At 39.6% G+C, this 25,978-nt stretch overlaps 1 protein-coding gene across 3 annotated transcripts in view; it reads left to right on the forward strand.

Annotated features, from left to right (window-relative positions):
* The window catches only part of Dnah6 (dynein axonemal heavy chain 6), a 196,070-nt gene that overhangs the window by 100,782 nt on the left and 69,310 nt on the right, over nucleotides 1-25,978 (forward strand). For all 3 annotated transcript variants that reach the window (XM_069989108.1, XM_069989109.1, XM_069989110.1), the window contains 11 exons: nucleotides 2,997-3,179; nucleotides 3,746-3,889; nucleotides 6,669-6,890; nucleotides 8,140-8,287; nucleotides 10,626-10,783; nucleotides 12,130-12,261; nucleotides 16,799-16,970; nucleotides 19,458-19,604; nucleotides 20,445-20,518; nucleotides 22,306-22,460; nucleotides 25,598-25,829. In XM_069989108.1, the coding sequence (XP_069845209.1) occupies nucleotides 2,997-3,179; nucleotides 3,746-3,889; nucleotides 6,669-6,890; nucleotides 8,140-8,287; nucleotides 10,626-10,783; nucleotides 12,130-12,261; nucleotides 16,799-16,970; nucleotides 19,458-19,604; nucleotides 20,445-20,518; nucleotides 22,306-22,460; nucleotides 25,598-25,829 (1,767 nt within the window). The remainder of the gene's footprint in view (nucleotides 1-2,996; nucleotides 3,180-3,745; nucleotides 3,890-6,668; nucleotides 6,891-8,139; nucleotides 8,288-10,625; nucleotides 10,784-12,129; nucleotides 12,262-16,798; nucleotides 16,971-19,457; nucleotides 19,605-20,444; nucleotides 20,519-22,305; nucleotides 22,461-25,597; nucleotides 25,830-25,978) is intronic.

Here is a 25,978-nt window from a genome sequence, read left to right on the forward strand (position 1 = left end):
CATATAAGGCACTTCTGTGTCTTTCTGTGACTTCATAGCTCATTTCTTTATAGCATTGAATAATATTCTATTGTTTGCTTGTATATTCACCTACTGAAAGACATCTTGAGTGCTCCAGAGTTTGGCAATTGTGAGTAAAGCTGTATAGAGACACTATCATGTAGCTTTTTGTATGAATATTTTTCAACTCATTTGAGCAGCTACCAAAGACTGTGGCTACTGGGTCAGATGGTACATGTTTAGCTCCTTAAGAAATTGTCAGAATATTTTCCAAAGTGACTATACTATTTTCCATTCCCACCAATAGGGGAGGAGATTGCTTCTGCTCTAATACTTGCCAGCATTTGGCATTGCCAGTGCTTTGTGTTTTATATATCCTAACAGGCACATAACAGTGTCTTGTTTTCATTTGCAGTTTCCTCAATCATAGATGATTCATATATACTTGTTTGCTATCTGTATATCATCTAATAAGATATATGTTAGGGAAGGTCTTTGAGCATTTTTAACTGAATTGTTTGTTTCTTACTGTCAAGTGTTAAGAGCACTTTGTACATTTTTGTGTATGAGCTGGTCCTAGGACTTGAGCTCAGGGCTGAACACTGTTCAGCCACAATTCTAGTTCTGGATTTTTGGTATTTAATTGGAGAAAAGAGTGTCATGGACTTTCCTACTCTGTGCTAGCTTTAAACAGGAATCCTCAGATCTGAGCCTCCTAAGTAGCTAAGATTACAGATATGAGCCATCAGCACCCGGCTCTTTGCACATTTTTATATAGTCTTTCATCAGATTATATCTTTTGCAAATTTTTTGTATATGGATTGTGTTTCTATTCTCTTTAACAATACCCTGATTTCTCTTCAAATTGTATAAACCTTTTAACTTTTATTCTCTTTTTTGTTTAATAAATTTTTTATTGTGAAAATACTGTACAGAGGGGTTACAGATATATGAGCAAGGTAATGAGTACATTTCTTATTAAGCATTGTCTCCTCCTTATTCTCTTAGTAATGTCTTTCATATAGGATTCTAGACATTCATGCACAGTGAAAACAAAGGAGGTTATCTAAGGGAGGAACCCAAAGACACAATGTCTCTGTGACTCTGATCAAATAAAATAATATTTACCAAAATGAATTCCAAAACAATAATAATAATGTCTTTCAGTGTTTGGGGGTTTTGTGTTGTTTTGTTTTGTTTTGTTTTGTTTAATGTACCAGTCCTGGGGCATGATGAACTCAGAGCCTGGGCACTGTGGTTTTTGTACTCCACCAGCTGAGCCACAACTCCTCTTGTAGTTCTTTGGTGATAAGAGTCTCACAAACTTTCCTGCTCAAACTCGCTTCAAACCTCAAGGTTTTATCTTTGTTGCTGTTCTTTTTAATGTACTTATAATGTACTATGTGATTTTTTTTGTTTCTTTGTATGTTCTTCCCCCATGGTATGTTGTCACTGTATTTGATTCCGGTGTCCTGCATCTTGTATATACATTTTTCTAATTTGGGGAGGGGAAGGAAAATAACAAAATGCTGAACTAAAGATACAGGATGACCCATTGTAACAATGAGATGTACAAGACAGTGTGTTGAAAATGAACTTTACAACTTTGCAAGAGAAGGGTAGGAGAGGGGAGAGAGGAGTTGGGGAGGTGGGGAGGAAAAGGATAGTGGGGGAAAAATAAAGGAGGGTATGACAATGCTCGATAGAAAATGGACTCATTACCTTGCTCATGCAACTGTAACCCCTCTGTACACTATCTTTGCAATAAAAGATATATATTGAGAAAAAATAAATAAAATGCATTTTTTAAAAAGAAAAACAACCCAGAAAATTAGGCACTGAGACCCAGATAGGCATCTACATTCTCTAGAGATGGATAATATTCAGCTTCACTTGGGCACCTAACTGGTAGTTATTATAGTCATTTTAAACATTGAGACTAAAAGATTATAGGAGAATTATTTCATAGTCAATAAGATCTGGTTCTATTAAAAATTGAGCCATGGTTTCCCTCATTTGTAAGAACTAGAATATTTCTATGATATACTTAACAAGATCTCAATAACCCAATTGTTACTCGCATAGGACCATATATAATGAAGCATAACAACATGAACTCCAAGAATCAGAAACAAGAGGGACTTTTTATATCCTGTATGTAGTTATTCTTTTTTTTCTCTTTTAGTTTTCTGAACCTTGTGTCTTTTATATAAGTTTATCCAATCTTCGGAAGGGAAAGGGAATCACAGAAATAGCAGGACAACCTATGAACTAATGCAACATTGATACTCACTTGACGCTATGCTAGAAATGAACTTTACAACTTTGGGGGAAGCAGAATAGGGATGGGTAAAAGGGAGAAAATGAGGGATGGGATAACTGTTTTAAAACAAATGTACTCATTATCTTATTTAACTGTAACCCGCTGCTCATCATCTTTTCAATAAAATTTTAAAAATATAAAATAAAAATAAAAAACCTCAATCCTCAGATCTCAGCCTCCTGAGCAGCAAGTATTATAGGCATGAGCCACTGGTTTCCTGCCAAGCTGAATTTATATTTCGATCTTTGGAAATTACTTCTTCTACTTTACAGAGATGTTGAAAATGCTGTCTTCTATCTTCCTTCTTGTTCATTATTCTTAAATACAAAAAAAAAATCAGCGTAAAGGATTGTCAAAAGTGTGTGAAACATGCATTTGTAGCTTAAGAACTCATTATAAAGTGAGCACCTCTGTACTCATTTCCAAATCAAAAGGTAGAAAATCCTTAACGCTGCACTGCCTCCATGTGTCTCTTCCTAGGGATGCATAGACGGTGGCCTCAGCATTTGTTTCATATTTTGTGAGGCTTATCTCCTTAGGCCAAATGATATAAGCCTCACAGAATATCTCATTACTGAATACTTGGAAACGTACAGACTTTAACCAACCTCTTTCTCGATTAATTTATATATTTACTCTGGTCATTTTAAACTATTGTTTGTTTCATTTTCAGCTGAATGAGGAAACTCAAGAATACATACTGAACCTTTTCCAACGATATGTGGAAGATGGGTTACATTTTGTCAATAAAAAGTGTACCCAAGCCATCCCGCAAGTGGATATCAGCAAAGTTACAACGCTCTGTTGCTTGTTGGAGTCTCTGTTGTTTGGCAAAGACGGATGTAACTTGGCAATGGTATGAAGGTTTTGTTTACGGCTGTGACACAAGGAAGATGGAATTATGTATAGATTTTTTTTTTGCAAATAAGTAATTCTAACTTGTCTGTCATTTGTTTTAAAATCAATTTTTCAGGGGACTAATATCGATGATTAGATGAGTTCTCCATTCAATTTTCAATTCTCCTGTAGTCTATAGCACATTCTTAATACAGTATATTGTCAGTCTGCTTAAATGCTTTCATGCAGGCCTAAAGAAGTTCTAATAAACAGTTGAAAGATAACTTCGGCTATATTTCCTACTTCTGCCCTAGATTTTTTTTTTCCTCAGTATTCCATTATGTAGATAAGAGATCATCCTTCTTTGAACCATTGATGAAACAATACACAAGCCCACTTAAAGGTGTGAATCTCAATAAAGGAAAATGTCTTCAGACATCACTATTCAGAATTATTCTTCTGCTTATATGTAAAATATTAACATAGTCTTTATCCTTTCAGAAGCAAATGAAACTGAACTCTTTGATATGTCAGCTTTTCATATTCTGTTATTTATGGTTGCTAACATTGCCTTTCTTGTTCCAGGAACAAATGAAACTGAACTCTTTGATATGTCAGACTTTTGTGTTCTGCTATTTATGGTCTTTGGGTGGAAACTTAACTGAAAACTACTCAGATTCTTTTGATACATTTATTAGAACACAGTTTGATGATAATCCTGATGCTAGGGTAAGAATCAGCTGCATTTAACATCATAATTTGAATCATTAGAATTAAAGTTTTAGGTGAAAAGTTTTAAAACTTTGATTCTGAAAAAAGTAGTTTACTGAGAAGTTTTTTTAAAAAATTAGTCACTTTTTCCAGCCATTGATAACATTTATTGCATTTTTCATCATTTAGGAGTAATCCAACCATATGAAAAAATAAGGTGCAGTCTCTAAAATCTCTCATGACAGATGAAAATTGGATTATAATTCATAAGTTTATCTTTGAGTGCTTGGCAATTCCGAAACTTTTTTCTAGTCTCTAATTTCATAGAGTTTCCTTTGCAATGAGGGAGTCAGGAAGAAACAAACTGATATGCAATACATTGGGTGGTTGTGATATGCATTGCAGAGAAAACTAAGGCTGAGTAACAATGGGAAGGAGCGCCAGGGTTCTGTGGGGAGCTGGGTTATTTATGATGGGTCCACTTTAAAGTGGGATTCATAAAGACATATTTTTATAGAGTACTGAAGAAAATCAAGAAATTGCTAATTATGTAGAGAACAAGAATTCCAATTTAGAAAAAAATAAATAAATGTTTAAAAAGAATTCCAGTTGGAAGGGAAAGTATGAAAGCCACTACTACTCAATAATGCACTTGGCAATTGCCGAGTGGAACAGTAAGGACGTTAGTGGGGTCAGAATGGAATGAGCACGTGAGCACATGGAAAGAAACGAGATTCAAGAGGTGAATGTAGAGGAAGCAGAGTATGTAAGACCTTGTAGATCGTTGTAAGCTTTGAAGAGATTTTCATTTAGCTTTTCTTCTTAGGTAGGGACGACCATTGCTATTTTGTGACCAGAGGATATTTGTCAGAGCAGAACAAGCTCCTGTTCTGGCAGTAGTCATGCCATCTGAGCAGCAGCAGGAAAAATCCAGATGTGAAGTCGGATTCTTTCTTCTGTCTGCAGATCCCAGTGAATGAGCTGTTGGATTACTGTTCCTTTTATCAGTTCAGGGTCTTACAGTCATGTATTACTAGTCATAATTTTGAAAGTGTTACAGATTCTTCTTTCTCTGCTCACCTCCCTACAGCCAATAAAACACTGACTTTAGTGAATTTTATCTCCTAAGTATTTTTTTTTCAAGTAAGTCTTTTTTTTGGGGGGTGGGGGAGGGAGTTCGGTCGTGGGGCCTGAACTCTGGGCCTGGGCGCTGTCCCTCAGCTCTTCAGCTCAAAGCTAGCACTCTACCACTTGAGCCATAGCACCACTTCCGGCTTTTTTCTTTTTGCTTATGTGGTGCTGAGGAATCGAACCTGGGCCCTCATGCATGGAAGGCAAGCGCTCTATCACTGAGCCACCTTCCCAGCCCTCAAATATGTCTTTTCTTCATCTTCACTGCCTCTAGATATCTTAGGTTGATATTACTTCTTTCCTGGGCTATTAAAATAGCCTGTTTATTGTTCCCTAGACTTTTATATAGTCCATAAGACTCATCTCTACCAATGCTTTTAAAATTACAGGTTGCAATCTATTAATTGGTCATGAAGTTAAGTGAATATGTCACAACCAGGTGTGGTTTTTTTTTAATGAAAAAGCCACAAAATAACTTTATACTACACTGTCATATAGACCAGTGCAGTAAGGCAAGACCAAGAGAAATAAAACATATAAATACCAAAAAGGATGAAGTAAAACCATCACTATTTGTAGGAAACAGCAATGAATATGTCAAAAGCCTTTAAAGTCTAGAAACAAGTTATTAGAATTAATAAATAAGACTAGACATGGTGATGTACACTTATAATCTCAGCACTCAGGAGGCTTGAGCAAGTTCAAGGCAGCTTGGGCCATAGAATAAGTTCCCAACTTGAAGATACACATATGTGTATGTACTATGTCACCCGCCTTTGTGACAATAATAAACTGTATTAGAACCCCCAGGTATTAGCTGCAGTGTTTATACCCCATGTGGATCTACCTGACCATTGGAGGTAGAGACTTGGGTCAGCTAGTACTTGTTCCTAACCACAAAGAATGGTATTTGACACAGAGTATGACCCTGGAAATGGAATTAAATTGAAAATGTTCTCAAAGTGGCACATGCCTAGAATCCCAGCACTTGGGAGACAGAGGCAGGAAGATCGAGCGCTTGAGGTCTGCCTGAGCTACATAGAGAGTAGGAGGCCTGGGCTACATAGCAAGACACTGTCTCAAAAAAAATTTATACTTTATAATTCCAGCATGCAGTTTTAGTAATTAATGTGTCAGATGTTTTCATTTGTTGTGCTTCGTGACTATGCTTAAATAATTAACCTTGGGCTGAATGCCAATGGCTTATTCCTGTAATCCTAGCTATTTGGGAGTTCTGAGAACAGGAAGATAGTGGTTCAAGGCAGCTCAGGCAGAAAAGTTTCCCAGCCCTCTTCTTAACCCATAGCTATGCACATGAGTGCGTCTAGCATCCAACAACTACAGTAAGCCTAAAATAGACAGATGTAGTCCAGGCATATGCCTGAACAGGAAGCAAGAACAGCCAGTGAAAAGTGGGGCTTGGAGATGTGACTTAACAGTAGAGCACCTACCTAGCAAGTACAAGTCCTTGAGTTCAGATCCAAGTACTGCCAAAATAAAATAAAACACTGATATTTAATTATGTCTGTATAATTAGAAAAGAAATCCAATTCCATTTGTATTGTATTTCCACATGAGTATATCTATTCCTATAGAATGTACACATGATTATATAGGCATATGTCAATATTGTCTATTGAAAGTGACACTTAATTTCCCACTTCAGCTGCCCAGTTCTGGTGACCTGTGGAGCATTCACGTGGACTTTGACACCAAACGGATGGATCCTTGGGAACGAATCATACCCGCCTTCAAATACAGTCGGGACGTTCCATTCTTTGAAATGCTTGTCCCCACAACTGACACAGTGCGCTATGGGTATTTAATGGAAAAACTACTTGCTGTCAAGCATTCCGTGTTGTTCACTGGGATCACTGGAGTGGGCAAGGTAGGAAACTGTATCACACCAGAATTTCTGTCCACAACTGATGGTGTGGTGGGCTTCGAATTAGTCACAACAGAAATACCACATTATTGTGTAAAGGAAATATTTTTAATTGTATGACTTTTTCAAGATGAATATAAGCCTATCCTCTCTCTCTCTCTCTCTCTCTCTCTCTCTCTCTCTCTCTCTCTCTCTCTCTCTCTCTCTCTCTCTATATATATATATATATATATATATATATATATATTAACCTGCAATTATCTCAAAACTCTTCAATGTCTGGATATATTCTTGGGTTAATATTACATAAACTAGAAAACCTTATGACTAGGGTTTGTGCTCAGAAGATTTTATATTCTGCTCCCTGGATGTTTTTCTGGCCGCTACTGCACTTGTTGGGTAAGAATTGACCAGAACAGTTTGTATCCCCAAAAATAATATTAATGAAGGTCAGTCTGTCCCCTTTTGCCTGTGTATTTCTACTTGACACAGGAATGATGACATTTTAATTCTTTTGTAAAAAGAAAAGGGAAAATACTCATTGTTCAGGTTCCTTAGTTTTAAAGGATTCTACAAAACAAGGATTTACTGTTTGCCCCCTAAATTACTCCTATGAAGTTTAAGCCAGGCAAGGTGATTCACATCTATAATCTCAGCTACTTCAGAGTAGAGATTCCAGGCTAGACCATACAAAAAAAATTAGTGAGACCCTGTCTCAACAAACAAGCCTGACTTGGAGATTCACCACTATGGGAAAGGCACAGATGATAGAATTATGATTCAGGGCAGCCCCAGGCAAAACATGAAATATTAATGGAAAAATAACTAAAACCAAGAAGTGTCAGGGGTAGAGGTCAAATAGTGGAGCAGGTACTCAGAAAGTAAAAGGCCCCTGAACCCAAACTTCAGTACTAGAGAAGGAAGAGGAGAAAGAAGAGAAAAAGAAAAAGAATGAGGAAGAATTTGAGTTTTCTTGTGACTCATTATCAAATTAGCTTGGATAGTGACCAACGTGGATTTCAGAATGAAACTATAAAGGTTTTGCTGAGATTGGGCTCATTAGTATGCCTCTTTGTTTCTAATAAATGTAACTAAATGGAATGTCCAGTATGAGAAGATATTTCAGTCTAGATGTAACCTTTCTCCTTTTATACTGTTACTTACCCATTGTACTAAATGATAAGTACTGATACAGGCTGGTGCAATATACGTGACTGAATGTGAAATTTATTAACGTATTTTTAATTTAAAGTCTGTTATTGCAAAAGGATTGCTAAATAGAATTCAAGAATCAGCTGGCTATGTCCCTGTTTATCTAAATTTTTCTGCTCAAACATCATCTGCAAGGACACAAGAGATCATTGAGTCAAAACTGGAAAGAAAACGAAAAAACATTCTAGGTAAGAATGATCATTTTAGCTTGTCCCACACAAGTTATTTATTTAACCAATAGATTCCAAAAAGAAAAGTCCTGTGCACATAATAGAATGGCAATGGGATATTATATTTATAAATGAAAGGGGTGTCTTGGTCTGACTTATGTTGCTATACTAAATACCTGAGACTGACTCCCCTGTAAAGAAGAGAGGTTTACTTAGCTTATAATTGTGGTGGTCTAAGATCACAGTAAGTCAAAGATAAGGAAACAAAGGACCTCTTCTTAACTTGTCTTACTGTTTTCAGATGACTCTGTATTCTTTACTTCATATGTGGTATGTACACATGCACATCTGAGGGAAGATGGAAGGAGGGCACAGAATCAGTGGAAAGCAGGTGAAAAAATGCAGCAGAGGGGTCCATCAGCTGCACTGGACGTTGATGAAAGTGAACTAAGCAACTCAAGGGTGGTGATGGGAGGGAGGGGACAAGAGAGAAGGAGGGAACAGCTGATACTAAGCAAAAGGAATGAAATGTACATATCATGCAATATATGTAAAGGTAGCCCCACTGTATATCACCTCTAACATAACAATAAAAAATATTTTTTTTACAAAAAGATCACAGTGAGTGCCCAGCACTCTGTAGCAAAAGCCTGTGTACAAGAAAGGAAGAAAGAGAGCAAGCTGGGAAAGCCACATTTGCTTTGCAGCATCACACCTTCATGATAGTCAATCCAGTCCTGTGAGAACAAGAACTCATTTCCTCAAGAAAAGCACCGACCCCTCTTCGCAGCCCAGCACTGTTACACTGAAGAGCAGGCTTCAACATGAGTTTTAGTGGGGAGCAAACCGTAATTAGACCACAGCAAAGAAAAGTCTGTTAATAGCATGTTTTGCGTGCTAAGTATCTACAGATCTTGCTGCTAACAGGCAAGCCATCTCTCTCATCACCTTCAGCCAAAACATCGTCAGCCTTTTTTGGGGGGGGTCCAGTCATGGGGCCTGAACTCTGGGCCTGGGTGCTGTCGCTAGGCTCTCCAACTCAAGGCTAGAGCTCTACCACTTGAGCCACAGTGCCAGTTCCGGCTTTTTTCTTTTTGCTTATGTGATGCTGAGGAATCAAACCCAGCGCCTCAGGCATGCAAGGCAAGCGCTCTATAACTGAGCCACCTTCCCAGCCCCCATTGTCAGTCTTTTTTATGCCTCCCCCTCTCTCCTTCCAGTATCTATAAACCTAAATCAATGCTCTTTTGTTGAAAACCAATAACCTTCTTTGCATCTGGCATCAAGCATGAAACCATTTGTGTTTCTCCACTCAGCCCTTTCATGTTTCTCCACTCAGCCCTTTCAGCCATGTATTGTTACCTCCAGGTTTCTGCCTACATTCAGATATTTTGAGTCTGGGTCAATTTTTTTTAAAAAATCAGCCTTGAACCTAAGGTAAAGCTCACACACCCCCCCTCCTTTGTCATAAGCCAGGTTTGTGGCTTCTGAAACTGGAGGTGGAGGAGGGTAGGAGTTTCCTGCAATGGGAGAAGAAAGAGACAGGTGGCTTCTCCCTTCCCTGATGTCTATGGAGGGCCTCTTCTCTCCTGGCTAGAGCAGGATAGCCATCCATGCACTCTGGGCTGCAGGCTTTCAGGAGCAGGCTCTTATGAGGGATTCCATAAAGACACTTCACAGGTGAGGTATCAGTCTTACAGCTGACAGGTTTCCTGAAGATGAGGATCAGAATCTCATCCTCCATTCAGTGGCATAGTCCAGTAATACATCCTCCAGGCTCTGGCTTCAGGTTCCTCTTGCCCAGCCCACAGCCCTGCTGGGTGGCCCACCCAGAACTGCAACTTAGCTACATTTTCCTTCAGATGCTTTTTTTCCCCAGTCACGAGGCTTGACCTCTGGGCCTGGGTGCTGTTCCTGAGCTCTTCAGCTCAAGGCTAGCACTCTATCACTTGAACCACAGTGCCACTTCCAGTTTTCTGGTGGTTAATTGGAAATAAGAGTCTCATGGACTTTCCTGCCAGAACTGGATCAGATCTCAGCCTCCTGAGTAGCTAGGATTACAGGCGTGAGCCACCACTGTCTGACTCCTTCTTAAAGTCTCCCGACACCATATTACTTGGGGACCAAGGCTCAACATGAATTTTGGTGAAGATGATCACATTCAAACCGTACCAGTTTGGTCTTATTTTTCTAAAGGCAAATCATAATTCTTTTTTTTTTTTTTTTTGGCCAGTCCTCAGGTTTGAACTCAAGGCCTGAACTCTGTGCTCACGGCTAGCATTCTACCATTTGAGCCTCAGCGCCACTTCCAGAAATCATAATTCTTGAATAAAATCCATTCTGTTTCTTTCCACAGGAGCACCAGGAAATAAACAAGTTGTGATATTTGTTGATGATTTAAACATGCCCCGACTAGATCGCTATGGCTCTCAGCCTCCAATTGAATTACTTCGACAGTATCAAGATTTTGGTGGATTTTATGACAGAAGCAAACTCTTTTGGAAAGAAATACAGGTTACTTTTGGTTTTAAATTTCTTGGTGTGTTCAAATTTACATAACAAAGGAAATATAGTATATTTTCTTGCTAGACTTACCATAAACAAAATAACAAACTGGGTAGCTTGGACTAGTTTCTCCATCTGACAGATGACTGTGGATGGTTAAAAGCCCAAGATCAGATGTCAGCAGTAGTTTCTTCTGGTGCTTCTTTCCTTAGGTTACAGGTGGCCATCTTTCCTTCTTTACATCAATGGATTAGTCTGATTTCTGTGACTAATTACACTACACCCTAGACTAGGAAGTTAGAAATAGGTTTATTAAACTCTGTGCAGGTAGCTCACCCTCGTAATCCTAGCTTCTCAGTAGGCTGAGAACTGAGGATCAGGTACCGTTCAAAACCAACCCTGGCAGGAAAGTCTGTGAGGCTCCTATCTCCCATTAACCACCCAAAAGCCAGAAATGGAGCTGTGGCTCAAGCCACAGTAGAGTATCAGCCTTGAGCAAGAAAGCTAAGGGACCCTGAGTTCAAGCCTCACTACTGGGGCATGCGTACACACACACACACACACACACACACACACACACACACACACACACACACACACACACACAGGGAAAAGAAATAGGTTTATTTTGGTTCATAGTCCTGATAAAGGACAAGGGGCCCCATCTGGTATCACCTTCTTGCTGGCAGAGCCTTGGGACAGTTCTGGGCATTACATAGAGAATGGGGTGTGTATGGCTCTGTATGTATGTATTTGTTGCGGGGGGGGGGGCAGGAAGGGGTTGTTCTACTCTCTCTCCCATCAATATTCAGTAATGAAGTCTCCACTCTGATGTGAAAGATACTACTCCTAAGAACTGGAGGCATGGTTCAAGTGGTAGAGCCCCTGCCTAGCAAGCATGAGGTTCTAAGTTCAAATCCTAGAACCACCCATAAAAAAAGTTGAACTGATTTCAAACTCTTTCGCTCCTCACCATGAGGATCAAACCCTGACATGAATTATGGAGGAAACAGAACACTCTAGATCTCCTAGGAATATTGAAAGGGGGCAAACTGGTCATGAACTGCTCTCCACACACCTATACTCTGTTCTCCAGTCTGCAGACAGCTGAGGGACCTTTCCAAAAGGCAAAAGGCAAAGCTTTCTGTGTTGCTAATCCCCTTTATATTTGATCTTGATCAACTTATTGAACCATCCTGGTTTATTTTTCTCATCCATGGTCAGAAGGAATAAGTCACTTCACGTGGACAAAAATGTAATACACTGCCGGCTCCTGACAGATCCTTAAAAAACATCAGTTCCGTGTCCTGCCATTGGGAAGGGCCAGTCTCACCTCTTCTTCTCTCTGCATGCAGGACGTAACCATCGTATCAGCCTGTGCGCCTCCAGGAGGCGGCCGCAACCCTGTGACGCCCCGCTTCATCCGTCACTTCAGTATGCTGTGTCTCCCCATGCCCTCAGAGCACAGTCTGAAACAGATTTTTCAAGTGAGTGTGGATTGAAACTCAGACAGGAGTGGAGAGGAAAGCCTATATTCCAAGGCTGCCACCATCAAAGTGGCCCATTGTGTTTCTGGGGATCACACGTCCCTCCTCCCTGAGCAGAAGCCAGGTGACGATGATGAACACCAAGACAGCAACTGGCAGCTGTTTGCATCATTGCCTTTCGTGTTTGTCTTCTCAAAGGTGGTTTTACAAATGCAGGAAGCGGTGTCCAAACATGACCTCCACTCTGAAGGAAGACTGTGTAGTAAGACCTTCCCTGCAGCATTCTGCATATGGTTCTGTGTGTGTGTATGTGTGTTTGATAAATGAGACGTTATTTTGAACAGAATGATGGGAGACCGAATGCCAGGTGGTGGAGGAAGATGAAATTGACAAGGAAGAAGAGATTTCCAGAACAGGAGGTGCTTGGGTTGAATACAGTTACAGAGGCAGAAAATAGGAATAAGTGTGCAGGGAGAAGAAAACTGCTCTGAAGAATCTGACTTTGTCAGTAATTGCTCAGTAGTGCAGGAACTACATGCGCCTTTACATTTACTGACATTGGCCTCCTTTTCCAAAGGAGGCCCTCTTGAGAGGAGAGAGAGGCACAGCCAGCATGTACTCAAAATTGGGTGCATGGACAGAAGTTTTCTGTCCAAACCAATTAAGCTTTATCCATAGGGAATTATTTTGAATGACTAGGAAGTTGTTTAAGAGCTTATACATATATACATATAATATAAATGATATATAGTTTGGGAGAGTGCTTTAGAAAATGAAAGGATGGGCACTTATTTCCTATTATTATGCCCTAATACATGCTTAATAGATCAAAGTATGAAGGAACAACCGGGAGTACATCAGACATTAATAGAAGGGGGTGGCTCCAACTCAGAGACTCATGCTCTCATTTTGGCTTTTTTTGATGATGTCTGGTACAAACATGACCCACCAGTGCCCAACAATAGGATGATTTTTAGGCACGTCCCCCCATTTTTATTATTTTTTTTTATTTTTTGGGATCCGGTCGTGGGGCCTGAACTCTGGGCCTGGGCACTGTCCCTCAGCTCTTCAGCTCAAGGCTAGCGCTCTACCACTTGAGCCACAGCGCCACTTCCGGATTTTTTCTTTTTGCTTATGTGGTGCTGAGGAATCGAACCCAGGGCCTCATGCATGCAAGGCAAGCGCTCTACCACTGAGCCACCTTCCCAGCCCCCCTCCCCATTTTTAATAATCTTTCTACTGTAACTATATTTGAGGTTCAAAGTGCATGTTATCCAGACTCATTCTTGCAATGTGATGAGTGCTGGGAAGTGTCCCAAGTAGTTTGTGCCCGATTTTTTAAAAATACTGAATTTGCAAATTCTTCCCTTTCTTAATACATTAAAGCAAATTTGGGGGTATGCCTATAAAAATGTCATCTAAAGCACCTCGATTAGAAAGAAATGTGTATAATCTGGGTTCCTGGAAAAGGAATTGTCTTACCCCTCGGCTTTTCGATGGGTTGTCACATCCATGGAAATGTGTCCCCCGTGGGGACATCCTGCAGATACATCAGAGCTAAACACTTGCTGCCGTGGAGCTGCCTTTGCCCATTGTGACTTACAGACTTACAATGAAAATGCACACCACCTCATGGGAAGAAATAGAAATGAAGTATGGAAAAACTCAGATACTCTGAGGTCACTGGGTAGGAATGGATTCAAGTGGGGACACATATTCCTCTCATTCCCAGATTAGACAGTATATTTTAACAGTAGAATGAAAGGGCTCACTACAGGCTCATGCATTGCAAACATCATGTTTAATCACAACCTATGACAGAAGACTTTATAGTTCCCCGCCTTGTCCTTTGTTATTGAATGGAGGAGGAACCTGGAGGTAACTAAAATTAGAAAAGGAAAATCAATAAGTTAAAATAACTTTGTTGTTAGGAACACATATATTAAATTGGTTTATTTCTATCACAGAAAGAAGCCTATGGATCTAAGAATATATGTAATATGTATATAAAATATATACACATCTAATTATATGTAATGTATGTAAGCTTTCATCACCTATTACTTTTTAAATGGTCAGTGGTATGATGATGTCCTTTCTTTGATTATCTGTTGCAAGTTAGTTCAACAATTCATATATGCAGAACAAAACCTAAGTCACACTTTGCACAGATTTGGAATATGCTTGCTACAGGTGACTTCGGACCCACAGTTCATATATGCTTGTGAAAATTTATGTGGCAAAATATTCATCTCTGTATATTTTAAGGTTAAACTAAACAGCATACAACAAATTTAACTGATGTCATTTAAAAAATATACTTTAAGGGGCTGGGAAGGTGGCTCAGTGGTAGAGTGCTTGCCTCGCATGCATGAGGCCCTGGGTTTAATTCCACAGCACCACATAAACAGAAAAATCCAGGAGTGGTACTGCGGTTCAAGTGGTAGAGCACTAGCCTTGAGCTGAAGAGCTCAGGGACAGTGCCCAGGCCAAGAGTGTGTGTGTGTACACACACACACACACACAATACATACAATATATACAAAATATATATACTATCCTCATATGAAAGTATCCTTCCCTAACTGTGAGAATTCTGGTTCTAGTTTGTGTGCATATTGTGTGCAAAAGAAGATCTTTGCAAAGTTGTCAAATGTATCATGCAAGACATGTAAGGCAACTACCAAGACATGGTTTTTAGTAACCTCGATGATCATGTATTAATTTTATCTTGGTTTTCTTTTTTTGGAGGGGACACTTGTTTTTTTGGTTTGGGGTTTTTGGGGGGAGGGGAGGGTTCCTGGTGTTTTTTTCCTTTTTAAAATTCCTTTGATAGAGTCCCACTGTGTAGCCTAGGCTTGCCTCAAACTCTTGATCCTCCTACTTTTTAAAAATACCTATGAATGTCAATTTAGCAGATATTCATTCATTCACTAAACAGGTATGAGAGATACCAGTGCATCATTTTAAACAAAATAGATGCCATCTTCATCCTAATGGAGCTTCTATCATGGAGACAGATCATGACTGAGTTCTAAAGATAGGTGCAAGAGTCACTAATATATATGCTAGAAACTGTTTGCATTCAGAATAGACATGCTGGAATTTCTATATTTGTAATATATAGTATATACATATATATATAATATATAGTATACACATATATTCCAATTTTTCTATATTTTCATCAACTTTGGAGATTAAGGTTACATTTATAATTTTGAGCAGATGCTCCTGCTCAAAATACCACTCATTTTGGGGTATCCAAAAGGAGAATACCTCAGAAAGACAGTTTCTAAAATTCATTAAGTTGCTAAACACTAATTAATGCCCAGCAAAAGGCCCACTACAAACAAATGCTTTGATCTATTTCAAAACATCTTGTGTGTGAGACCCAAATCCAAAATCACTAACGTAATTCTCAAGCAATCTGCCAAATGTGTTCATGTGCATTCTGATGACTTTTTCCATCCTTCATAGGATGGTGATGAGAATGTATTTTTTAAAACTACAATGATTTTTCTTAGCTTCCAGAGCTAGGAGGGGCTAACTCTACTCAGGCAGGGGAGGGGCTAGCTCATATTTAGGTACTTTCAAATTGTAATAAGCTATGGATTCCTTGGAAGAGACTAATGAGAGGACTTATTTTGGATCGGGAGGTCAAGGAAAGCCTCTCTGCAAATATTGCAATACCTAAAACTTGACAGATGAGAAAGCACCTATCTAGCAAAAAACTATATAGGCTAGGCACTGGGAGAAAGGAACAGGGAGTGTGGAGACTGAGAGAAGGAGCATGGGCTGTTACAGCCAATGTGAATGGGAATAGGGAAGGAAGAGAAGAGGAAGAGGAGCCTGGAAAGGTTAGCCATTAGGAGAGCTGTGATGGATTTGCATAAATAAAGGGAGACAGGGGAGATGAGATGGAAGAGGATAGTCCAGTGAGTGAAGAGAAGGGCATGAAGAAGACCAGATGAAAAAGAGGGAAGAAGAATGAAGTAGTCAGGGGAAACAGAAAGAAGCAGGTGGATTCAAGAGATTGTGAGGGACAAAGAATGGTAGGTGTCATCAGACATCCAAGCTTCTGATCTGAATGAAGAAGGCTGGGCCATTAACTGAAGGGGATGAAAGTCCATAATTACAAGTACGTTGCATGAAAATGGAAATCTATAGGCCCATTGATCATTTGCCCATAAACATCAGAGACAACATTTCATTTCCAGATTAGTCTGTGCCCTTCCAACAGGACTCTCTGGATTCACATCAGGAAGGAGAGTAAACCACTTGAGAGTAGATCCGAGGTGTATTCACAGGTCATGTATATGCCATTCTAAACAGGCACTCTAAACAATCACAGAAGAGGGAAGTGAGCCCATTCTCGAAAACATAACCTCAAATGAACAGAAGAGCTTTCACAGTCAAGATATCTTGGTGTTAAAATTTGACTTTTTATTGATAGAAAATAACATTAAATCTAGAGTATTTGAAAGATATGTGTATGGTTAAAAAGAATGCTCTAATGTTATGCTTTTGGTTCTAGGCCATCTTAAATGGCTTTCTAAGTGACTTCCCACCAGCTGTAAGGCAAACTTCATCAAACATTGTAGAAGCTGCAGTTGAAATTTATAACAGAATGAGTGTTGATCTCCTACCAACACCAGCCAAGTCCCACTATGTCTTTAACTTGAGGGATTTATCCAAATGTGTGCAAGGTAATGTATTAAACCCTCTTTCTCCGATCTTCACCCTCAATTGCACCATTGCCCCCAAATATCTCCATGGAACCATATATACACAGGTGTCTGTGTCTTACCTGGAAATCCCATAGCATGCCCTTCCCCCCTCTCTCCCCAACCCAAGCTAAACACCATAGATTTTTCAAACCCCACAAATCCCTCTCATTTCTCAGTCTCAGCTGATGAATCATCTTTAAGTGAAATGCTAGAAAGAATCGGACCACAACCTCATCTTTATAGAAAGTCAAACCTGAAAAAAAAAAACTTTTCTAATATCTAAATCAAACCCTTCCCCTTCTTTTGTGTACAGTCACTAACTTAACTGTACTGTCATATATTTCACCCTCTGACTCTATCCTGTCCTTCTTATTTTATACCATCTTAATTTTCTTTTCTCAATAAAGATTCAAACAAGCCAAAGCTAAAGCATGTGCAATATATGCAAAGTAGGCTGAGAGAAAGCTATCAAACACTTCCATAAAAGCAATGCCTAAGCACTCTGAAGTCCATTTCTGTTTTCCATTGTCATCAAAATCCAACTCATTACCTTTGGTGCTTTAATAAGGCTGAGAATGAACTAGAACACAGTGGTCCAGGGCAGGAGCTGAGACTTAGCTTAAAAACCTCAACTACCTGCACTACTCTTCTTTCACACTCCCAAGTTCCAATCTTTCCTGCTCACATTCTCAAAGCTCAGTGACTGTTTTCTTTTTCCTCCTTCAAGAATTTAGAGACAACCCTCAAAGCTGGTACACCAACCATCCTTGTCATAGGATGACACTGACATTTTCCATGCCCACCACCAATGAAATCTTCATTTCCTGTATCAGCAGTGTGATTCTTGAATTCATAAACTCATTTTTCACAGAAACATTAGAAAATGGCTTTGCTTCTTTACTGAACTTATTCAGACTTACTTCCTAGTCTTTAGACATTGTCTAATCTAGCCATTTATTTATTTGCCTCCCTCATTGTTTTTCTATTCCTATTTTCTTTTCTTTTCTTTTTTTTTTGGGGGGGGGTCCGGTTGTGGGGCCTGAACTCTGGGCCTGGGTGCTATCCCTCAGCTCTTCAGCTCAAGGCTAGCACTCTACCACTTGAGCCACAGCACCACTTCCGGCTTTTTTCTTTTTGCTTATGTGATGCTGAGGAATCGAACCCAGGGCCTCATGCATGCAAGGCAAGTGGTCTACCACTGAGCCACCTTCCCAGCCCACTCTATTCCTATTTTCTTAAACAACTTCCAAGCTTCAGCACTGGTGGCTCATGCCAGTAATCCTAGCTATTCAGGAGGCTAAGATCTGAGGCTCAAAGTTCAAAGCCAGCCAAGCAGGAACGTCTATAAGACTCTTATCTCCAGTTAACCATCAAAAATCGGGAAGTAGAGCTGTGGTTCAAGTGGTGGAGCACACTGGGAAGGTGGCTCAGTGGTAGAGTACTTGCCTTGCATTCATGAGAACCTTGGTTTGATTACTCAGCACCACATAAACAGAAAAGGCCAGACGTGGTGCTGTGGCTCAAGTGGTAGAGCGCTAGCCTTCAGCTGAGCTGAGGGACAGCGCCCAGGCCCAGAGTTCAGGCCCCACGACCAGACCAAAAAAAAAAAGTCTCCATTTTATCTTACCAATGATAAATTATCCAGGAAATTCCAGTTGTTAACATCATCCTTATTGTCCCCACAGTCCATCAACATGTCCTAGAAATTCCCTTGTTTCTATAATTTTAATTGAAAATAATTAAAATTTTAAGCACTTCAAGAAACACATGTAAACTGAGGTTTGGCTCATGTAGAAGATACTTGATGATTAAGTGTGAGAGCCTGAGCTCCCCAGTACTGCCAAAAAAGAAAAAAGAAGAAAGGAAAGGGACACAAATCACACATATATAATATTTTGTTAAGTATAACATCATTATCTAGAAACATCTTACTATCACAGGGCAGTGTGGACAGTATCTACTATCTTATATACCTATGCATGTGATATACATTGTCCATACCCTTGTCCACATGGTGTGGACAGAGAAGCCCATCTGAGGGGTGTATCTGCAAAAAGAACCTTTCCAGGTACTGCTTTGTATTATTGCTCCCATTGTAACTTGAAATTTTTAGGACTGCATTTGCAATAATAATTGAGACTAACTTTTTAAGGGCTCAGAATAATATGAGTAAAACCCATATCCTAAGGAAAGGAGCATTGCTTAAGCTATAAAGTTTGACCACTTCACATGATCAATTTAAAAAATATATCACAAAACAATATAAAAGGCTTTGTCACATAAGGCATTCTAGGTTTGCTTTCAAAAACTTAGGTTCCCATTAATCTCCGCATACACACACTGGGAAAGCACTTTGTCAATGTGTGGGTAAAGTTGGACTTAATGATTTCCTGGTTAAATTATTACTAGATATTCCACAAAGGTAATTTCTTTTCCTTTCCTCCCCCCCCCCCTAAAAACTAACAGGTATTCTCCAGTGTGATCCGGGAACAATAAGGGAAGAATTACAGATATTCAGACTCTTTTGCCATGAATGCCAAAGAGTATTCCATGACCGTTTGATTAATAATGAAGACAAGCACTATTTCCATGTTATCTTGACAGAAATGGCCAGTAAATATCAATCTTTATTTACAGTATTTATATTTGTTTCCTTTAGTAGCTCAGGTTTATAATATTTTTAAATTGTGGTAGTTATTTTCCTGAAATGTAAGAAAGTTTAATTTTTTAAATTCATGATAGGTTTTTAAGTAGAACAGAGAAAATAGTCTGTGTGCCAGTGGCTCACATTTGTAATCTTACCTACTCAAGAGACTCAGACCTAAGGATCACATTTCAAAGCCAGCCTAAGCAGGAAAGTCCTTGACACTCTTATCTCCAATTAACCAACAAACCAACAACAACAACAAAAAAAAAAAAAAAAAAAAAAAAAAAAAAAAAAACTAATAAAGAGCCAGAAGTGGCGCTATAGTTTAAATGGTAGAGTACTAGCCTTGAGCCAAAAAGCTCAGACAATGAATGCCCAGGCCCCAAAGTTCAAGCCACGGGGGTTAGCATATGAGAGAGTGAAACAGAGAGAGAGTGAAACAGAGATAGAGAAGTAGAGAAAAAAAGAGAGGGGAGAAGGGAGAGAAAGAGAGAAAAACCCACATCTTATCTGATTGAAAATCAAGATAGCAGTATTTTCACAATAAATAGAAAATTAAGACAATCTAATCCAGTATTTACCATGTCACAAAGGTTTTCAATATTTGTTATCTATTCTTCATCTTAAATCTGGCAAATTACCAACCAAACTCACATGGCATGACGTAAACATGGCCTTTACTCAATTTTCACTTTTAGCAATTAGGGCTTTAGCAAAGTAGCTGCTGACATTTTCTGCATATCTTATTGAAAAGCTGAATTCTAGCTTATCATTATACCAAACATTTTTTTTTTATATTTGAACAGACAAACATTTTGGAATTTCAATTGAGATAGACTATTTTTTAACCAAGCCCATCATCTTTGGAGATTTCATTAAGGTAAGTGTACTGTATTGCTGTCACTGTATTTGAAGATTGTAAAGCATTTACTATTGCCTGAACCACTCGTTTTGCTGCTGTTGTGGTTGTTGGCAGTACTGTGGGTTGAGCTCAGGGTCTCAGGCTTGCCAGGCAAGTGTTCTACCCTTTGAGCCACACCTCCAGTTAAAACATTAGTTATTTTCTGCTTCAAGTCAATCTTCTACAAGAACTTTCCATTTGTTAAGATTAAATGCCTGGACTAGGTATAGGCAGATTGTTGCCCCATGAGCCCATCAACCTACAGTGGATTATACAACAATTTTGTCAGGGCACAGCTACACTCACCATTTGCTTTTGCCCTACAACACCAGAGTAAAAGACAAAGACTGGGTATCCTGCAAAGACTAATGTGTGTGTGTGTGTGTGTGTGTGTGTGTGTGTGTGTGTGTGTGTGTGTGTGTGTGTGTGTGTGTGTGTGTGTGTGTGTGTGTGTGTGTGTGTGTGTGTGTGTGTACATATATATAAATAATAGAGAGAGAGAACAGAAAGAGACGGACGGAGAACTGAGGTTTATTTAAACTCAGGGCTTAACATGTGCTAGGCAGGCTCTCTACCAATGAACCATACCTCCAGCCCTTTTTTATTGGTTATTTTTGAAATAAGGTCTTGCTTCCTACCCTAGGTGTGTACCTAACCAAGAACTGCTTATTTTAGGCCTCCATTACTAGCTGGTATGACAGAGACACACCACCACACCAAACACCTTTCCACCAAGATAGAGCCTCAGAAACTTTTCTTCCAGGGGTCGCATGGAACCAGGATTCTCTCAATCCCACCCTCTCAAGTACCTAGAATTACAGGTGTGATCTGCCAGCCCCCAGCTCCTTTATTTTCTTTATAAACTTCTCAAATCAGTCCTTCACATAATATCTACACTCTTTTGCATCCTGGACCTGCACTGGAATAAAGCTTCCATTTAACCCCACATTCTTTTTCCAGGTACATATTCTCCATGTTTCCAAGCAAGCAGGACAGTATTGTATTTGTTCACCCTAAGCCCCTAGATTCCCTGTCAGAGCTAGGTGCCTACCAGGTTCCCACTTAGTGCTGATTCAGTGACCAATGAACTCATCTTCGTATCAGATGTATGCACTGTGAAATTTTCCTTCAGATGACTATTACCACCTTACAGAAGAAAAGATAAATAATAATGTGTGGCATAGATCTATTTAAACTTATCATTAAAAATTATGTTTGGGGTTTGTTTTCAAAGATTACATTTCCTATGTGGTTTTGGTGATGGTATCATCAAATGAAGAATAATTAAAGGAGAAATGAAGACCCACACTCTTCTTGGATTGCCTGGGTATTTCAGTCCAACTGAAAGTGCCTGGGGCACTTGCCATAGCAGAGAAAAGAGATCCCCAACTGATCCAAATGGGAACTCAGTTTCCCTAAGTTTACACCTGATTTTTACTCTCAGCAATTTATTAAACCCTACATGGCTGCTGTATAAAAACTACATATGTTCTAAATGATTGTTTATAACAGTCACAATCCATCATGTGTATTTTCAGTTTTTCTAATGTCAGTCACCTAAAAGCAAAAGTATAAAATCAAAGTGTGGGGTTATACCAAAAAAAAACAAAAATCCATATTCTTAGCATCCAATGTGACTTCTGTTACACAAAGCATTGAAATTACAATGTAGTGCTTGAAGAAGTTAAATGAAATGGGTTTCCCAGACTCTTCTGTCATGTGTGTTTATATATAATATGGTTTTTCTCTCATCAATCATCATACAGTTTGGAGCAGAAAAGGAGGATAGAATTTATGATGACTTACCTGATATGGAAAAAATCTCAAATGTTCTACAGGACTACCTTGATGATTACAATCTGACAAACCCTAAAGAAGTAAAGTTGGTGTTCTTCCAGGATGCCATAGAACATGTTTCAAGGTAGAGTATTAAAAGATACCTAGTTATGCATTGCTTTTACTCAGTTTCCTTTTTTGTGCCAGTAGTGGGGTGTGAACTCAGGGCTTTGTGCTCTGTTGTGGCTTTTCCCTCTCAAGGCTGGTGCTTTATCACGTAAGCCACAGCTCTATTTCCATCTTTTTGTTGGTTAATTGAAGAAAATGGAGAGTCTCACGGATTTTCTGCCCGGAAAGGTTTAACCCACATTTTTCAAATTTCGGTCTCCTGAGAAGCTAGTATTGCAAACATGAGTCACCAGCACCCAGTTTTAATTTCTTGTGCATTAAAAAGTTTAAAAAATTAAGTGGTATAAACTCTTTAAATAAGTTGCTGACTGAACAAGGGTCTTTTAACAATTGTCAGATTAATCCAAAAGGTTTTTTGGTGGTGGTGTTGGTCATGGGGCTTGAACTCAGCCTGGACACTGTCCCTGAGCTTTTGTGCTCAAGGCTAGCACTCTACCATTTTGAGCCATAGCACCACTTCTGGTTTTCTAGTGACTAATTGGAGATAAAAGTCTCACAGACTTTCCTACCTGGGCTAGCTTCGAACTGCAATCCTCAGATCTCAGCCTCTTGAATTGCTAAGATTATAGACGTGAGCCACCAGCAACCAGTACCAAAAGATATTTTAATATATTTTAAATATATATGGTAAGAAATTTCTTTTGAATCCCAGGTATTATTATTGTCACTAAGTATCGCTGCATTGTTTTGTTCATTTTTATATGCTCTCTCTTTTTACAAAAAGAATCTGAATTGGGTTACACTGATACATATACAGTACAACAAGGCTAACTGCATGCATGTGGAAAGTAAGGATTCCAGACTATAACAAAACAAGTTGAAGTCAGGAACCAGTGACTCACATCTGTAATCCTAGGTACTCAGAATTCTGAGATCCAGCATAAACAAAATAGTTTTTAAGACTCCATCTCCAAAATAACCAACAAAAAGTTAGTCTGAAAGTGTGACTTAAATGTAGAGCACCAGCCGAGCCAACAAACTAAGCAAGCATGAGGCCCTGAGTTCAAACTCTGCTTATGAGTCTGATAATAGATCCCATTTGCTTCTAAGTGGGATTCCTGCCTTGCAAGTACCTATTGAGAGACATCCTGACCTGTCCAGCATGAGTATCTACAGCCCTTAGGACATAAACCACTTTAGGAAGTGGCTTGGGTCCTGTTGGACAATTCTGAGGGTTGAAATGATGCTCATAGGGTGAGCCAACACCTGCTTCTCAAGACTTCTGGCACCCATCTATCCTTTGGAACGTTGATAGTAATGCCATTCAATGTGCATATAAAGCCACAGTGTAGAGCATCGCACTTTATGTCACATGTGAAAATACGGATCCAAGTGGTAGAGTACCAGCATTAATAAATGAGAGAGAGAGAGAGAGAGAGGCCAAGGCACAGAGTACTGGCACAAGAGTCCCACTAGTGTTTAAACAACAACAACAACTGGGAAACCATCATGCCTTCATTGTTTCTTTACATAGGTAAGCAAATGTGTTTATGCATTCTTATTTCTACACTTTTCTTACCCAAAAGTGAGCTATCCAAGCCTGATTCCAGTGGCTCACACCTAGAATCATAGCTATTCAGGAGGCTTAGACCTGAAGATTGTGTTTCAAAGCCAGCTTGGACAAGAAAATCCAAGAGACTTTTACTTCTAACTACCAAAAAGCCAGAAGTGTAGTTGTGGCTCAAGTGGCAGAGTGCCACTTGAATGAAATCCCACATTATCTGTGGGATTCATCTTTCACCAAGGTGTTTTTGGTGGTTGTCATTTAGTAGTCCAATTTTTTCCATCTCTTCAGTTTTTCAAATACTCTGACTTTTTTTTCCTCCTTCATTCTCTTCATTTTGAATACCCAGTCTGGTAGCATGGTTACAGTACTTTTTTTTTTTTGGTTGGTCGTGGCGCTTGAACTCTGGGCCTGGACACTGTCCCTCAGCTCTTCAGCTCAAGGCTAGTGCTCTACCACTTGAGCCACAGAGCTACTTACGGTTTTCTGGTGATTTATTGGAGATAAGAGTCTCTCCAACATTTTGCCCTCTGGCTTTGAACCATGATCCTCAGATCTCAGCCTCCTGAGTAGCTAGGATTACAGGCATGAGCCACTAGCACCTGGCTTACAGTACTTTATTAAATTCTCACCAACTAGAATCAGAAAGTTTACAAAATGTTCTTGATATCTTGCAGTAATTGTTTCCATTGGTCTCTCCTTCTGAACAGCTGAATCTTTTTCTTGGTTCAAGAAATTTCCTGGGCTGAGTGTTGGTGGCTCACACCTGTAATCCTAGCTGCTCAGGAGGCTGAGATCTGAGGATTGTAGTTCAAGGCCAGCCTGGGTGGGAAAGTCCGTGAGGTTCTTACCTCCAATTAACTACCAGAAAACCAGAAGTGGAACTGTGGCTCAAAATGATAGAAAGCTAGCCTTGAGCAATAAAAGCTCAGGGACAGAACCCAAGCCCTGTATTCAAGCCCCATGCCTGACAAAAAGAAGAGGGGAGGGGAGGGGAGGGGAGAAGAGAGGAGAGGAGGGGAGGGAAGGGGAGGGGAGGGGAGGGGAGGGGAGAGGAGAAGAGGGGAGGGGAGGGGAGAGGAGAGGAGGGGAGGGGAGGAGAGGAAGGAAGGAAGGAAGGAAGGAAGGAAGGAAGGAAGGAAGGAAGGAAGGAAGGAAGGAAGGAAGGAAGGAAGGAAGGAAATAAAAGGTAGGGAAAAAAGAAAGAAAGAAGGGCAGAGAAAGAGAGAGAGAGAGAGAAATGTTCTGCTTGCTCAACCTTGTTAAAGTAAAGAGCTGGGCTTGCCAATGTAATGGTTAATTTAAGTTGTAGCCTAGATCCATTAAAATCCTTTGCTCTTGGACAAAGGGAGAAAGAAATGTTATCTTAAATTAGCATATGTAAGATACAGAGGCTACCATCAGCCTGTAGGACAAAAAATGGAAAATGGACAGACTTAATACTGCTCACTGTGAGCTCAAGGTACTCTGCCCTTCCCTCTACTAGTCCTGATATGCTCACCTCCACCCTTTCTTTCTGGGGCTTGTTCCAGAGAGTAAGCCATGTTTGTAACCTTCAAATAAACTTTCCTCTGTGTTGCCTCTCACAGAATTGCCCGGATGATCCGCCAGGAAAGAGGGAACGCCCTGCTGGTGGGCGTAGGAGGCACAGGGAAGCAATCTCTCACCAGACTTGCAGCTCACATATGTGGTTACAAATGCATGCAGATCGAACTCAGCCGGGGATATAATTATGATACTTTCCATGAAGACCTGAGGAAGTTGTACAAAATGGCTGGGGTAGAGGACAAAAATATGGTTTTCCTTTTCACTGACACTCAGGTACATTACTAATGTAATTGCTCATGTGTACCAGAAAATGTATGATTGTACAATCCAACATGTTCTGTGACCACTTTTTTATCTGCTTTATCAAGTTTCTACCTTTCAATTCTAAGTAATTTTGATCAAAGGTAACAAAGTTTTCATCT

This window comes from Dipodomys merriami, unplaced genomic scaffold (genome assembly GCF_024711535.1).
Source record: "Dipodomys merriami isolate MVZ:Mamm:240054 unplaced genomic scaffold, mDipMer1.0.p SCAF_37, whole genome shotgun sequence".
Classification (NCBI taxonomy): Eukaryota; Metazoa; Chordata; class Mammalia; order Rodentia; family Heteromyidae; genus Dipodomys; species Dipodomys merriami.